Source organism: Dermochelys coriacea, chromosome 25 (genome assembly GCF_009764565.3).
Source record: "Dermochelys coriacea isolate rDerCor1 chromosome 25, rDerCor1.pri.v4, whole genome shotgun sequence".
NCBI classification, from domain to species: domain Eukaryota; kingdom Metazoa; phylum Chordata; order Testudines; family Dermochelyidae; genus Dermochelys; species Dermochelys coriacea.
Window position 1 is genome coordinate 13,498,732 of NC_050092.1, and position 14,913 is coordinate 13,513,644.

Consider the following 14,913-nt stretch of genomic DNA (forward strand, 5'->3'; position numbering starts at 1 on the left):
ACGCACACAAACACACACTTATGCTGCCTTTCACACATACACACACACCCCCTTTCCCTCCCTCCTTCCTTTCCCCCCATCACTGGAGGGGCGTTAACTGGCCACTTCTCCAGCAATGGTCCCTTGAGAGACATTTTCACCCCTTACACTAAACAAGCGGCTCTGCCCGGTGACACAGTGCCCGTGTCCCAGCCCTGCGGGAGAGCTCTGGGGAGCGCCCGAGCTTGCGTCTCTCCGTGGCAGAAGATGGTCCAATAAAAGATTACCCCTCCTCCCCCACTCTGTCCGCCCCTGAGGAGCGAGGGCGTTCCGTGCCCCGGCAGTGCCAGCCTGGCAGGACCAGTGATGCAGTCACTCACCAGTGACACAATTAGATGCCTGCTTTGCCCAGACGGTGCTTCCTGCACACGGGCCCAGGGCCAAGAGGAAGGCCAGGGGAAGGAAGTGGCATTCGCAGGCTGGTGGAGAGCTCACCCCTGGGCACAACAGGGTACCCCTGGGGGGGCTGCAGTCCACGCGTGAGTGGGCATCACTCTGGCCAACATCAGAGGGTTTATTCTCCATTCACACTGGGGGTAAGATGCGCCTTTTTAACAGGGAGGGTAATTAAACCGGCTTCTCTGTCCCTTGGCCTCTTCAAACCAGCACGGGGCAGTTCTCAAAAAGTGACAGTCCCTTCTGTCGGGTGGGATGCAGGAATCCCGGGTACAATTTGTTAGCCTGGGCGATGCAGGTGGTGGGACTAGGTGACCATAACGGCCCCAGTTGGTGTTAAGGGCTGTGAATTTATCTGATGCCACCAGCAGCCTGTCATCAGGTTCCTGAGAGCAAACTGCACTTTAAAAAAAACCCCACGGTGCCGGGGGAATCGCTTCTGTTCCACAAAGCTCCAAGAAATCAAACCCAATCCAACGGGGTGCGGGACAGAGCGCCAGGCGTGGACTGGGGCATAGCAGGAGACCTTTCTCCTCCAGTAGGAAACCAGCCTGCAAGGCCTCAGCACCTGCTACCACTTGGCGGGGGGCAACAAGATGGATGAGCCCCCTTCTACAGAGGCACAAGCTCAGGAGACGTCTGCAGATGATGCATTTCACAGAGGTGGGACTGACTGGCTAACAACCCTCTCCATGATCACTTGGCCTTCTGGCAACACCAGGGACCAGGTTCTTTCAGTGTCTAAGCGCCACTTGGGACCTGACCTGCAAGGTTAGAGCAGACTTGGGGTTACCAGGGCTGAGCAGACGCTAAGGCGCATTGCTTTGACTTTGGCAAGGTTTCAAACGGAAGCCTTCGTCTTCGTACAGCCTGGGAGGTGACCCAATTGTTCCCCATCCACAGCCCCAGTTTGGTAATGGATTCATCATGCTCGAGCAGAGGCAAAAAGATAACAGAAACCAGTCGGGGTGAAAATGACAGCCCTGTGCTGTCTTAGGGGCCCCAGTCAGCTCTTAACACCCAGCTGACATGCTGAATAAAAAGCCCAGGCACCTTGGGTCGGTTCCAAGCCCATCTTTATTAGCAGCGTTCTCCCCTGGCTCTCTGTTTAGGCGCAAACAACAAAGCTCCAGGAGCCCAGAGACACAGAAACATTCAACACCTGCAGGAACAAATCCCAACGGAGCGATCTGCCCCGCTGTGCTCCACCACACAATGCCTGGCCCTGATTCTCTAGTCCGTTCAGTTCCCCCTGTGGGGTGGACGCTGCGGTCACTGACCTGGATAATACATCACTGTCTACACACACATGCGCAATTCCCCTGGCTCGCCCTGCCCAGCCTGCAGGTTACCTCGCATGACCTCGGAGGGCGGCATGATGGTAGGTTTGGCAGAGCACAGCAGGTCATGGGCCTCCCGCTTGTGGCTCAGTGGCGTGCTCAGGTCAGGGGAGGTAAAGGCAGGAGCTGGAAAATCAGCGTCCAGACAGCGCCACAGGGCCTCCATCAGAAAAAACAGAGTCCATGGGGGGAGTGGCCAAAGCATCCTGGGGCATAACCAGGCCAGAGCTGTGGCCCTGCGGAGCCACTAGGGGCCATGCAAGCAAGTCACTTGGCTCATGTGCCTGGGGAGAAGGAAGCTGTAGGGAGGCTCTGGCCTTGATCTTGCTTCCAATGAGGTCAAGGACAAAACTCCGCTTGGCTGCCCTGGTGGAGAATCAGGCCATGTGTGACTCATCCCAGGCCCCACCTTAAATGCTATGGGAGGGGGAGCGGGGGCAGGTCCTGCTGCCATAGTGTCCCTGGCCTCTGTTTGCCAGAAGCTTGGAATGAGCGACAGGGGATGGATCACCTGATGATTCCCTGGTCTGGTCATTCCCTCTGGGCACCTGGCTCTGGCCGCTGTCGGAAAACAGGACACTGGGCTAGATGGACCTTTGGTCTGACCTAGTAGGGCCATTTTTATGTTCTTATGTTATCTGCTGGCACCGAGGGCCCCAAGGCAGCATATTGGGTGGGATTTGGGGAGGCCGTGCAGCCCCCTGGACCGGGCAGTACGTTGCGTGGGCTTCCCAAGACCAAGCCATGCTCTCACTCAGCATCAATGCTACAGCGTCGTACAAACTCTAGCTCCCCAAAGAAGAAATGTACCAGCATAAATGGAACAAGCTGAGCTGGGATGGAGCGTTCGCTGCGTAAACAGCAGCACATCCCCCTCTCTTGCAGGGTCTTGCTAACAGTACAGGGAGGGAGGCAGGGCTGCTAACAGGAACTAAGCACTTGTAATAAAATCGGTCTCACCCAGCCTCAGAGAACACTTGCCAGGCCAGTTCCCAGGGGAGTTTGCACGGGGGAAAGGAAACGCTACTACCTAAGCATTGCTTTTTTGTTTTGCTGCACCTGGAAACCAGGAGCTCGTGCAAATGGAGTGGCCACCAAGAGCTTTAGCTCAGAACAGGTGGAAGATGATGCGGGGGGCAGGGAGGGGGTGCATCTGGCCCCTGGAGATTTCACTGATTTGCAGAAAAATGCAAGTTTCTCCCCTCATGGCAAAGCAGCTGGGCTAGGAACAGCACCAGCCACCGCTTTGGGCAGGATTCACTAGGGAGCTGCCCAAATCACTGTTGCCTGCGGTAGTTAGCCTGGTGGCCATGGTCCTAGCCTGGGTCCCTGTTACCTCTAGGGGAATCCTTTGCTAGTGACATGCACTGGACCCCCACCCCCATCACTGCATTGAGCCAGTGCTGGGGGACACCTGCTAAGCAGGGCGATGCTGACCATCCTGTGAACCCATGGCCTTCCTCGGTGGTTACCCCTTGGGCGATGGCCACCCAGCCATTCCCCCAGCTCCAGGGCGGCTCAGTGACACCTAGCTCTTGGCAGCTTGGGGAGAGCAGCACAGAAACCTTCTAGGCCCAATGTCCAGAGCACAGCAGCCAGCCACCCAAGGAGAGCCCTGTTCTCTGGCTGAGGGGCAGCTGGGCGGTTACAGCAAGTGCAGAGGGAGGTTGTTTCCTTCCCTTTCCACATGCGGACAGATCGCCGACAAGAGCAGTAACCGAGGCCCGGGGGGCGAGAGCTGCACTAACTGCTGCTGGAGGAAATCGCCTCCTGATCCTGCCTCTCTCTGCTCTTTCCTCAGCCCGTGGCAGCAGCAACCTGCCAACTGGCTGGCTACAGAGCAGGCTCCTGTTTACAAAGGGTTCCTGTGAAAAGGGCATTGAGAAACCCCAACGCGTGGATCAGGACAGGGAGTGATGGGAAAGGCCTATGAGGTCAGATGGGCCCGTCCTGCCAGGGGCCGAGCGCACGTTTCTTCCTGCCGTACATCCCCTACCTACCTTTGGGAGACAATTCACCTTGGAGGGACCTATTCAGCAAGGCGCTTACATGAGTGCCTGTTGCTGGGGTATCTGAGCTCCTGGCAGCCCAGGAACAAGCCACCCGGCCTTCCTCACCCTGCCGCAAAATGACACAGTTGCCCCTGTGACTCCACAATTCAACCCCGCGCCCTGGGTTGAGACACTGGGGGCATGGGACCCATGGGAGGGGAGGGGTTCGGTTCAGCACTGCCTTTGATCCCCTGGGCACCCCCACCAGTTTAAATGATCAACATGAAGGCTTGGTCACAGTGGCCTGAGATGCCCAAGGACCTCCTGCCAGCAGACGCACTCCCTGGGAGCTGCATGGCCTCTGGATGGGAAGCCAGGCCCTGCTGCCTGGACACAGCATCCCATCAGGGAGTCACCCAGCTGCTCAAAAAATACAAAACGCTTTGAAGCCTTTTTATTCTGGAGGAGCTGGGTGGCTTTTCCTCTTTCCCCACCCCCAACTCCCCTCCCCCACTCCCCCCAGAGCCTTAAAGCGAAACCACACACTCTGTGCCTGAGTATTTGGGCAGGTTGAGCTCAAATTTCTTCTGCACATCGTAGGGCAGGAAGCGGCCAGCGAGGAAGTGGTGCCTGCCCAGGAAGTGGGTTGCGCACTGCTTGGGTGCGGTCAAGGAGACGAGGATGTCAGGGCTGATTCCCTCACTGTTTCCCGTCTCCACGTCCCACCCTGCCGTGGCAAAGGAGAGAAAGGAAAGGTCAGAGGCAAGCCAGAGCAAGGTATGTCTGAACGGCATTGACAGGGAGGGAGGAGTTAGGTGGGGAAAGGGGATGCTCATTCCTACGTCTGCTTTTCCCCCCGTGTCACTAACAGGAGTGTCCAGAGCTCACGCACCCACCCAGCGCCGCTGGGCCAATCCTTGTGGGACATTGCACTCCATCTGCTTTATAAAAATATGCTTATAAGTGTGAATATGATGTAACTGGAATATGTTTTATGCAAAAGTTCTCTTGTAAAGTATCCTTACAAAGCCTATGATCTACTGAGTGTGTTCCTCCTATTTGTATGAATGTATCCGTCTTGTGTCTGATACTAGGAATATGAAGTATAACTCTGAGGTCCTATTGTGGGTTAGAATCTCGTTGGCTCCCGTTGACTAGGACAATTGGGTGTAAAAGGTTTCTTTACCTGCAAGCTTTTCTGCACAGGTGCGGGCCAGCCCTGGAAGAATGGAGGGGGTCTCACAGGACATGTGAATGTGTCACCTGACACTCGAATCCCTCTTAAACCTGGGGCTTTTCCAGTTAGAAGAAGGGGTGGGAACCCAGAGAGACAAAAGATTCCCGCCTTGTGCACCTGATGAGCAGGTTTTGGTTAAAGGCTGCAGCACTGGGGGCGGGGATCAGACCTGGGTCTGGGTTGCATCAGGCTGGCGGGTCTGGCTCAGCAAGGCAGGGGTCTGGAGTCCCAAGTTGGCAGGGAAAACGGGCTCAGAGGTAAATTTAGCACGTCAGGTGACAGTTCCAAGGGGGGTTCTGTGACCAAACCCATCACACCTCAACTGGATGAAGAGCCCCTTTGTGCCCCTCAGGAGCAATCGGGGACACCGTGTGCTCTGGCTAGTCTCTCCTGCCTGACATGCAGACACTTCTAGCGTGGAACTCAGCAGCTGTGTGCCCTGCACACAGCAACACTGTGGGAGAGGAAGCAAAGAAGGAAGCCGGATCCAGTTCTTGCTACTCAGGGAATTTAGAGAGAGGCAGAATGCCTCTTCCTAAGCTGGAATTCAGCTAGGGTCAGTGAGCTGTGATGCCCTGTCAACCTTGCCCAGGGCTATACAAATAACTAATCAGATGCAGAGTGCCAAGCAGCAGGATGGCGGATTTATATCCCACCCGATAGATTAATGAACTGAGTGGGTCCTCTGCCCACACCAGCTGGTCTCGCACCCACAACCCCCCAGACAGAGTGGAAGAGACAGCAGAGCTCTGCAGCATCAACAGAGGGAGGCTTGTGTCCCTCCGCTCCATGGCAGTGGCCAGCCTAGGGGACGCAGGGCCAGGCAGAGCCGGAACAGCTTCTCCCACACAGGCCCTGGCACTGGGTGAGAATTTACACATTTACATCTCGAGGGCTCCTGTTTGTTCTTCCCCTGGCTGGGCTGTGTGGGGGTTTTCGCTGCAGTCTGATGGCAATACCAGGCCTGGCCACCAGACACGACTGTGTGTTGAAATTACATCATGTCTCGCTTCGGGGAGCGTAGTATTTATTACAAATGCCTTGAATGCAACGCGAGGCAGCTCCCTTTCAGCTGCTCTGCCAGAGCCGCTGGCAAGCAAAGGGCGCCCAGGAATAAGGGAAGCTGGCATGCAGGAGACAGGGTTCAAACGCTCCCCAGGGTCAGAGCCCCGAGGAGAAGCTAGGTCACTTTTATAGGGAGGAGAAGGGACCGTTTTCGCGCCATGCATCAGCGCAGCATCCAGCTGCTTGTCTGGATCTCTGTCACACACCACCTCCTCCTTCATTTCACACAGGTGGGGAAAGCGCCCACCCATTGACACTCCAGCTCATCCCTGGGCAAGGCGCCAGCTCCAACCTCTGACAACACCCCCTGTCCCGATCAGCTGCACCCCCAACAGACACTGCCTATTGGCTTTGTAACGTGAATGGATCCCTCCGTGGCTGGATCCCACCGTGGACTCACTTCTCACTAGCCACCCGAGGCAGGATCCAAACCCAGACCTACAGGCAGCATTTGCACTCCTGGGGCCACCTGCTCAGCCACTCCTACAAACCCCATCGAACATCTCTCGTTAGCCCAGCAGAGACCAAGCAGTGCTTTCTGCCGGCTTTGCTCCTGCTAATCTGCTTCTCTCTTCAGCGCTCCAGTTCAGGGGCTCCCCACTGCACTGCTGCGTTGGAGGGCCCCAGCAAGGTCCAAGTTAAAGGGGAGGTCCTGGAATGGAAAAGGCTGAGAACCACTGCCCTCGTTCAACAGAATTCAAGGCCCTTTACAAACATGTACGAATTTAGCCTCATGAGACTCAGGAGGGCCATTCCATGTTCCCTAGTCTACACAGGAAAGGAAACTGAGGCACTAACCCACTAAACCTCACTTCCCTCCCAGACCTGAGAACAGAACCCAGAAGTCCTGACTCCTAGCCTCCCCTTGCTATCCCACTAAATCTCACTTCTCTCCCAGACACGAGAAAAGAGCCCAGGAGTCCTATCCGTCCTCTGCTCTAATGCACACGATGACATGACTGATCAGGCCTGGGGTTTGCTCTTCTGGAAGCTGCTCTTAACACGTAACCAGTAACCCCAGGGTCCCTGGCTGCAGAGGGCGTCAAGAGAGATGTGGGAGGTGGAGAGGTCCTTACAGGAGTGGCTAGTGATCAGCCCTTCCTGAGGAAATAGTATTGTTAGAGTGGCTGTACCCAGCATTTTGCAACCCAGGACAAAGGCCCTGCCCCATGCCGGAGGACAAGACAACCATCCCTGGATGGATCAGGGCTGTCTGGTGGATCGGATCCTGCCGGCTATTCCAAGGGCAGGAAAGGACAAGCAGGAAGCGGATGGGACCACAGAGAGGGGGATTGGGAGGAGCAGAAGGGGAGGGGGAAGTAAGATCATGTGGCTGGTGGGGGTGAGACCCTGCAGCCACATGGACCTGATGTGGCAAAAGGTGGGTAACCAGGGCTGAGGACTCTCGAGTGCGCGGTGGGGAGAGCAAGTGCCAATAGGAGAGGGTAAGGCGAGATGCGGGCATCCCCCCCGGGGAGGCTCTGGGATCCCCACCTGAGGGCACATCCAGGCTGATGATGGGGATCCGGATCTGTTTCAGGGTGCCTAAGATGCTGGCGTATGGCTCCTTCACCTCCCCAGGCTCAGCGTCGGCTCCCAAGATGGCGTCGATCACCATGTTGTAGGCGTCATTGATCAACTGGACCTGGAGGGGGTGGGACCCAGTCAGAAACCCCCCATCTGCCAGCCCGAGCCTTACAGCACCTGGCCGGAAGGCTTCATCCAGTCCATAAGCCCTCCGTGGACTCCCGCGCACAAAGGCCAAGGTGACCGAGTGCACCCGATCCAGTGCACTGGGCTGCTGACTCTCGGTCCTGGCCGCCCTCCCCCATGTTCTCCCTGTACAAACCCTCATGCTGGGGCACAGCCTCATCCCCTCTGCCTGCAGAGCTCTCCGTGGCCACTTTCCCTCTCCCCATCACTCCTACAGAGACGGAACAGATGTTGTTAGCACGCTGAATCCATGAGAGCTGCAAGGCTCCTAACATCTGACAGTACCGTTCAATGAGAAAGAGAAGCATCTCACAGAGCCTTTTCCCCCTCAGTGAAGTGTCCCCCTACAACATGTCCTGGATGCAGATAAAAGGACCAGCTGCCTTCCAGATTAGCTGGGAACTTTTGCCCAGCCCAGCACTGAAGATCAACCTCTGCAAACAGTCTAGCCAGCTCAGAGCAATGGAGAGAGAACAGCTGTGGGCAGTTTATATCTATTGCAGGGGGCTCATGAAGTGGCTCGGCAGGAGAAGTAAGCACATGTGGCTTGTATCAAGTGTCGTTCGGTGTTAGGGTGCGCACTCTAGCCGCAGGCCAGGTAGGGTGTCGGTAGGTGCTGGCTGCAGCTACTGGGTTCGGTTAGAAGCTGCAACCATGAGCCATTGCTCCCGGTTGGTGTGACAGCAGTGGACTAGGTGTCATCCAATGGGTATGATGAAAGACCATCAGGCTCCAGCTGTCTAACTGCATATGGCAACATGGCTTCTGCAGTTTAGGCCAGGAAGTGAAGACTAATCCCATGCAGGGGCCTACAGGGAAGCAAGCTGGAAATTGCCACACCTGGAGTCTGGGCAGCACACTCCGGCTCTTACAAAAATTGCCAGAGGATCTTTAATGATCACAAATGGCCGGGGCCCTCAACAGAAGAGGAACATTACCCGGGGGACATCTCCAAAGACGAAGGCAGAGCAAGAGAGAGCGCTCGGACTTCTGAATGCAGCAAGTAAGCCCAGCTTGATTCATCTGTGTCATTTTCTATCATTGTTCTCCCATGGAGGTTTCTCTTTAAGGCCTGACCACAGGCATTGGAGTGACAGGTGGCTTCCCGGAATGAAGAAATCACAAGATTAAAGTTAGCAGGCCTGGTCTCCCGGAGGGTTAGTAAAAGCTGCTAACACCCAGGACGTCAGAGTGAAAACCTGCTGTACTGGCCAGAAGCAAGAGCTTAAAAAATTATTTTTACAGGGTTTTTTTTTTTTTTTGTCCTGATGCTGAACTTCTAATGCACAGCTTAAAAAAAAAAACACTGCCCCCAAAAGGAGCCAGGTTGTAACAGGTTTTAAATTGAACATATTTGATTTTATTGTTGCTGTAACTAGAAACTTCTCCTACTGTGCATTTCCAGAGCCTGCGGCAGAATCTGGGACCAAAACCCCAAAGGGTTTTAAAGCAATTGTGTTCTTGCCCATACAGTGGAATGGAGCCACAAGGGACAGTAATTTGAGGTCACATTCCTCCAACTGAGTCCAATGTTTAAAAAATAAAATATCTGGCAGTGTTTGTTTGGGACGGTAGGAAATAAGACTCAGTAATTCCTTTTCCAGCAGTGGGCAGATTACACTCGCTGTTTGGCGTTTTTGGAACCCTGATGCTTGGATCAGATGCTTGAACAAAAGGCCATAACTGTCTCCGCACGGACTACACCTCAAATCTAGTCTGGACTCTGCTTTTCCCCATAATCTCAGCCTTTGAGTTCCTCACACACCAGTATTAGACCCCAGGTGGTTTAACCTAAGAGCCCCTGTGCCTCCCTTCTTACCCGTATTGAGAAAACTGCATGTAATTAGGATTATTAATTATTTGTATTACTATAGCACTAGGAGACCCAAGCATGGCCCACACCCCCATTGTGCTAGGCACTGTACAAACAGAGAGAAAAGACAGTTCCTGCCCGGAGGAGATTAAGAGCTGAGAGGCTCTGCTTGGACGCATGTGATTGGCATGGCAAAAAAACCTTCCAAATCCCCCTCACTCCACCCATGCTCCGGGCTGGAGACAGAGCCCAGGCTGCAGCAAGGCAGCCCACACCACTAGGGGGTGCTCTTTAAAAAGAGCTGGAAACCTGATGTTCTTTAAGCCCTTGGACACACCTGCCTCCCTGCAGCACCACTGTGTGCAGCCGCCAGACAAAGCCCTGCGGGGCTGATCAGGGAAACGCCCTGGGCCAGCTCCCTCGGGAAAGGAGAGCTCAGCGCAGCGCAGTTGAAATGATCCAAAGTTGCTTCCTTTACACACAACGGCAGCTTGGTGAATCCTGCACCGAGGATGTCCCCACTGGCCATTTGAAAGTCTCCCAAGGTCCCCAGTGCCTATAAAGCCCCCACTGTGCCAGGCTGCAGAAACCTGCTCCCCGACAGCCAGCACTAGCTCAAGCCAGACTTTGCTGTGGGGTTACGGCTCTAAACCGTGGAAGAACTTTGGCTGTTAAGTGTGGGTTTCTGGTGGGGCGCTCGTGCCTCCCACGTGGCTGGAGAGCGCGTGCACTGGATCTGAATGGGGGACGGCTCGGCAGGCGGGGTGGGCAGAGTAAAGGGGAGGGGGACCGCGTACACACACGCGCACACACACACACACACACCCCCTCGCGCTCCATACCACCGGGGCGTCACTCACCTCCGTCGGCAGGTACGAGAGGAAGGGGATGTCCATCTTTTCACACTGGGTGGTGAAATCCCGATACAGGGAATTCAGGGACCGCTTGGGGTAAAAGATGGTCGGCTCGTATTCCTGAGGGAGGAGAGAACACTTTAACCTGCACCCTACAGGCCTCTTCCCACTCCAGCCCCTTCCTTCCTCTGCCCCACCTTGACTGGCAGCTGCAGGCAATCCAGCACCTTTGGACCTCTGCTCCCCCTCCCCCAGCATCTGAAAGGGCCACAGGCAGAAAGGGAATCTCCTGGGGCCCAGTATCAGAGAGGTATCTGTGGTAGTCCATATTCACAAAAACAACCTGGAGTCCGGTGGCACCTTAAAGACGAACAAATTTATTTGGGCATAAGTTTTCCTGGGTAAAAAAACCCCACTTCCTCCCAGGGCCCAGTCCAGCGCTCCCGGCATCACTAGAAAGACTCACCCTGAGCCCAGTGGGCGCTGGCTCGGGAACTGCCATGGCACTAAGCCAACGGCTGCAGGGGGGTTATTCAGCTGGAAGGCCCACTCGGAATGACTGGCTCAGCAGATGGCTACCAGAGGGGTGGGAAGGGTGGTCTTGTGGCTGTGGAGAAGGGACTCAGGCTGACTCCTGGGTTCCACTGGAAGATGCAATTCCCTGAGCAACTTCGGGCCAGTCGCTTTGCCTCTCGGTGCCCCATCACTCCACTAGACGAGCAGGGAGAATCCTGCGCCCCGCAGGGGAGTTGGGTTTTAATCACTCTTTTCAGAGCACTCAAAGCGGGGGCACGGGGCCGTGCTTTTCTCACCAGACCGGCTCCTAACCGTGCCCAGTGCTGGTCCTGGGCTTTTCTCTGGGGCGTGGAAATAGGCCTCTGGGTCGAGTTTGCAGCAGGCAAGTGGATGAGCTTTGTATTGAAAGCAGGAGCTGGGTCTAACCCGCTGGCAGACCCCCAGGGGCTTGTCTGGGAGGGTTCCTGGGGGCTTCCCACAGCCCCTCAGGGATCGGGGGGAGGAATGGCAGGATGACGCTCATGGTTACAGGACCCAGCTGGTTCCTCCCTGGGAGCCTGGCGTGATTCTAGCCTGAGTTAGCCAGGATTAATGGAGCAGGAGGTGCTCTCGCCCCTGATTGCTGGGATACAGGGAGCACTGAAGAGAGGCAGGTAGGTGGCGTTAGCAGGTGTCCAGGGAGATGCTGCATTTGCTCCCATTCGGTGTTTGCCACTGGGCCTGCCTGGCTTTGCACCATGCTGGGACCTCTCCAACTGACAGCACTTACAAGAGACTGCAGCATCACATGGGACAGATCCACCCCCTGCCCTTCCTGGGGTGAGAGAGAGCCAGGAAAGACAAGCCACCCCTGAGTTTACCAGGAGAGCGATCCCTCTGCCCTGCTGGGAGCACCCAAGCACCCCCAAACACCCCCTAACTCCCTGCTGCTGTGACATCTGGGACACAGAGTGTGGAGCACAGCTGAGCGGTGGGCAGCCCTTGGTCTGAGCTAGGAAAGCGCCGCTCAGCCAGCGAGCTCCCAGCAGCAGCCTCATGCGTCTATCTCAGCATCGTTCCCGGCCGCATCCTGCAGCGCATTGACTGTAACCACTGTCACGGCCCCCCGAGGAGACACACGCTGGGGTCAGACAGATCGCGCTGCCAGGGCCCGAGGCTCCGGAGGAGCAGCCTGCACTATTCTTAGCTTTCTCTGCTCCATTCCCTTGCACCCTGCCCAACCCTTTCCCATGGGATTTTCGCTGGGAGTTGCTGTATTTAGCTTGTCTGATCTTTATTTGTCAGTCAGCTCTGGCAGCGTTTAGTGCCTCCTGAATTTCCTGCAGTGTTGTGACTGGCTTCTAGCCCAGAGCTGGACCCGGCGGTCTCTGGGTGCAGCAGGACAGACAAGGGGTCTCACCTCCCTAGAGCATGCTGGGATGCCTCTGCACATTGGACATAAAGGCTCTGCACCAGCCTTGCGCCCAGTCTCTGGCACTGGGGACAGCACTCTGACTAGGGTTATCCTCCCATTCCTAGGGGCCACAGGAAGCAGAGCATAAATTAGAGCAGTCCTGGGGCTTCTCTCAGTCACTCTGGGAGCATGGGGGTGCTCAGAACATGGTAAGCCCAATGGTGGCTACAGCTCCTCAGCACCCCGAAGTCCCACCTCCCACAGTGTGTCCCAGGGTGGGAATGGAGCAGCTGAGAATTGGGCCCATTGAATGCACAAGCTGCTGTCTGCCCTCTAGCAGATGGAATATCAGACCTGCTCATGTCACACAGCCCGCAAACTGCATTAGCTTCCACACTCTGGATCTCATTGCAAGATCAGGTTAGCTGCCCCCAGGCCCTTCCCTGGCTGCCCCAGGGCTCCAGTAACAAAGAAAGGTTGTTACAGGGGATTTTAATACTGGCGAAAGGCACCTGTCCCCAGAACAGGTGGCTCAGAGACAGTGAAAGCGGGGGCCTCCCCCACCTCTCAGCTCTGAACGGATAGATAAGGGGAGGGGTCTAATCTCTGTGACCCACTCAGTCCTGGGTCCTCTGCGAGGGCTGCCCACAGAGGTGCCAGGCCCCGCCAGAGGCACCAGTTGAGTTTGCCATGTGGAGATTCGTCCCCCGGGAAACAGTCTCAGAGTTTCCTGGGCCCCCAACAGCCCCTGGGTGTCTCACCCTGGGCCCCTAACAGCCCCTGAGTGTCTCACCCTGGGCCCTGCGGGTCTGAGTCAGGTGCCAACTGGTGATGCAGAACGGGGATCCGTGCCAGGTCCCTGTCCTTGCATCTCCTGCTGCAGGTGAACAGCCTCTGACGAATGAATTAACCGGGGCAGCTACCCTGAGGAACCAAAGAGCTGCCTCTGTCCCAGCCGCTAGCATGGATCAAGAGGCCATGGAATCAAGTCACCTCTCGCTTACACCCATGTAAATCAGGAGTGCGCTCACTGACGGCAATGGGGCAATTAGAGAATCCAGCCACGTGCCTGGCTCTATCGGGCAAGTGATAGTCAGGGCACCGGGAGGCCCAGAGAAGGGCCACTGAGATCGCAGCATGGGGCCACCCACCCCCAGGAGCCACAAGGAAGGTCACGGATGATTGATTTGTTAAGGATACTTACAAACACCCGCAAATGTCGCGCGCACACCAAGCCGATGGCACCGTTCTGATCGGGACCACACACCACAAGCACTGTGGGCTGCTTCCTTGGGAGGGACGGCAGAGGGAATACCTGCAGCGCAAAGAAAAACAATGGGATAAAAACCCTGCAGCGTCACTCAATCTGATCTCCGTCCCCATTCATATCAGATTGGTCCCCATGGTAGGAAAAACCTCCCATGTCTCTCTCTGGCCTTCCATCCCCAAGGTGCCTAAATCCATAAACAGAGACATGAAAAACTGCAGCCACCTCTGGGTTGGAACACAGCAGCTGTTTAACAGGGCACAACAACGCTACACCAGTGGTTTAGAATAGGAAGTGGAGAAGTGTGCTGTATCCAGATGAAACTGCAGCGGAGTGGGGAAGGCAGAATGGCGTTACACCCCCTGGAATTTAGCCAGGCCACTGGGATTCACACCTCAATGGTTGCACAACGTGGTCCCAGAGTGGCCGCCAGACTTGTCTGAAAGACGGTGACCCTAGGAGCACAGGACCCGTTAGCCCCCAGATTGGGACACGTAAGTCAGGCTGGAAGCACCCCGCGAGACATGATGTGCTCCCAGCCCCAGCAGCCATCTAGCAAGCGTGGAGCCCGTGCACGAAGCTGCTTTCTTGTCACCACGAGCGAAGGAGCTGATGCAGAGGAGCAGGGCAGCTTGGCAGGATCCTAACTGTCTCACTCGCTGCGGCCCTGCTGGACAGAGCAAAAGCAGTTTGAAAATTACGAAGCTGCACAGACACCGTAGGCACAACCTCCCATTTATCCACTGGCTGATTTTTCCTGCTCTTGGAGTCTGGCCTCTAGTTCCATCCAAACACCGGACACAACCAAACTGCACAAACTATTTACGGTTCCTGACGTCCTGAACAAGCTTTTCAGTCCCTGGGCCCTGGCTGGCTCCGCTGTACCTTGGCTAGGACTCCAGACTTTGGGCACTGCCATGTTTCCGGAGTCTCCTGGCTCCAGGAGGAGGGAATGTCACCATTGCTGGAAAGGAGGGACAGAGACAGAGAGAAAATGCTGCTCCACGAGCCCCCTCCTTGGGGCCTGAGACCGCACTTTGCAGCCATGAGGCTGTTCCCGGCAAGCGCCGCGGTCGGGATTGGAGCTCAGGGATTGACCGATTTTTCAGTTCACCAGCAAGTCTGAATTGGTTTTAAACATTGTTTTGGGTCAAACCGAAAACATCATTTTTGGCAAATCAAAAAGTTGGGAAAAAATCCGTTTCAGGTCAAACACGGAGCGCTTCTTTTCTTTTTACATTTTCTAACAATAAAAACAAAGGAAATTTTGAAACAAAAATTTGTTTTGA

At 55.6% G+C, this 14,913-nt stretch overlaps 1 protein-coding gene across 2 annotated transcripts in view; it reads right to left on the minus strand.

Moving 5' to 3' along the window:
• Nucleotides 1-1,494: 1,494 nt before the first annotated feature.
• Nucleotides 1,495-14,913, minus strand: part of YJEFN3 (YjeF N-terminal domain containing 3) — a 47,771-nt gene continuing 34,352 nt past the window's right edge. For both annotated transcript variants that reach the window (XM_038383930.2, XM_038383929.2), the window contains exons 4-7: nt 13,562-13,672; nt 10,455-10,568; nt 7,563-7,713; nt 1,495-4,493 (exon numbers count right to left, since the gene is read on the minus strand). In XM_038383930.2, the coding sequence (XP_038239858.1) occupies nt 4,294-4,493; nt 7,563-7,713; nt 10,455-10,568; nt 13,562-13,672 (576 nt within the window). In that variant the 3' untranslated portion in view covers nt 1,495-4,293. The remainder of the gene's footprint in view (nt 4,494-7,562; nt 7,714-10,454; nt 10,569-13,561; nt 13,673-14,913) is intronic.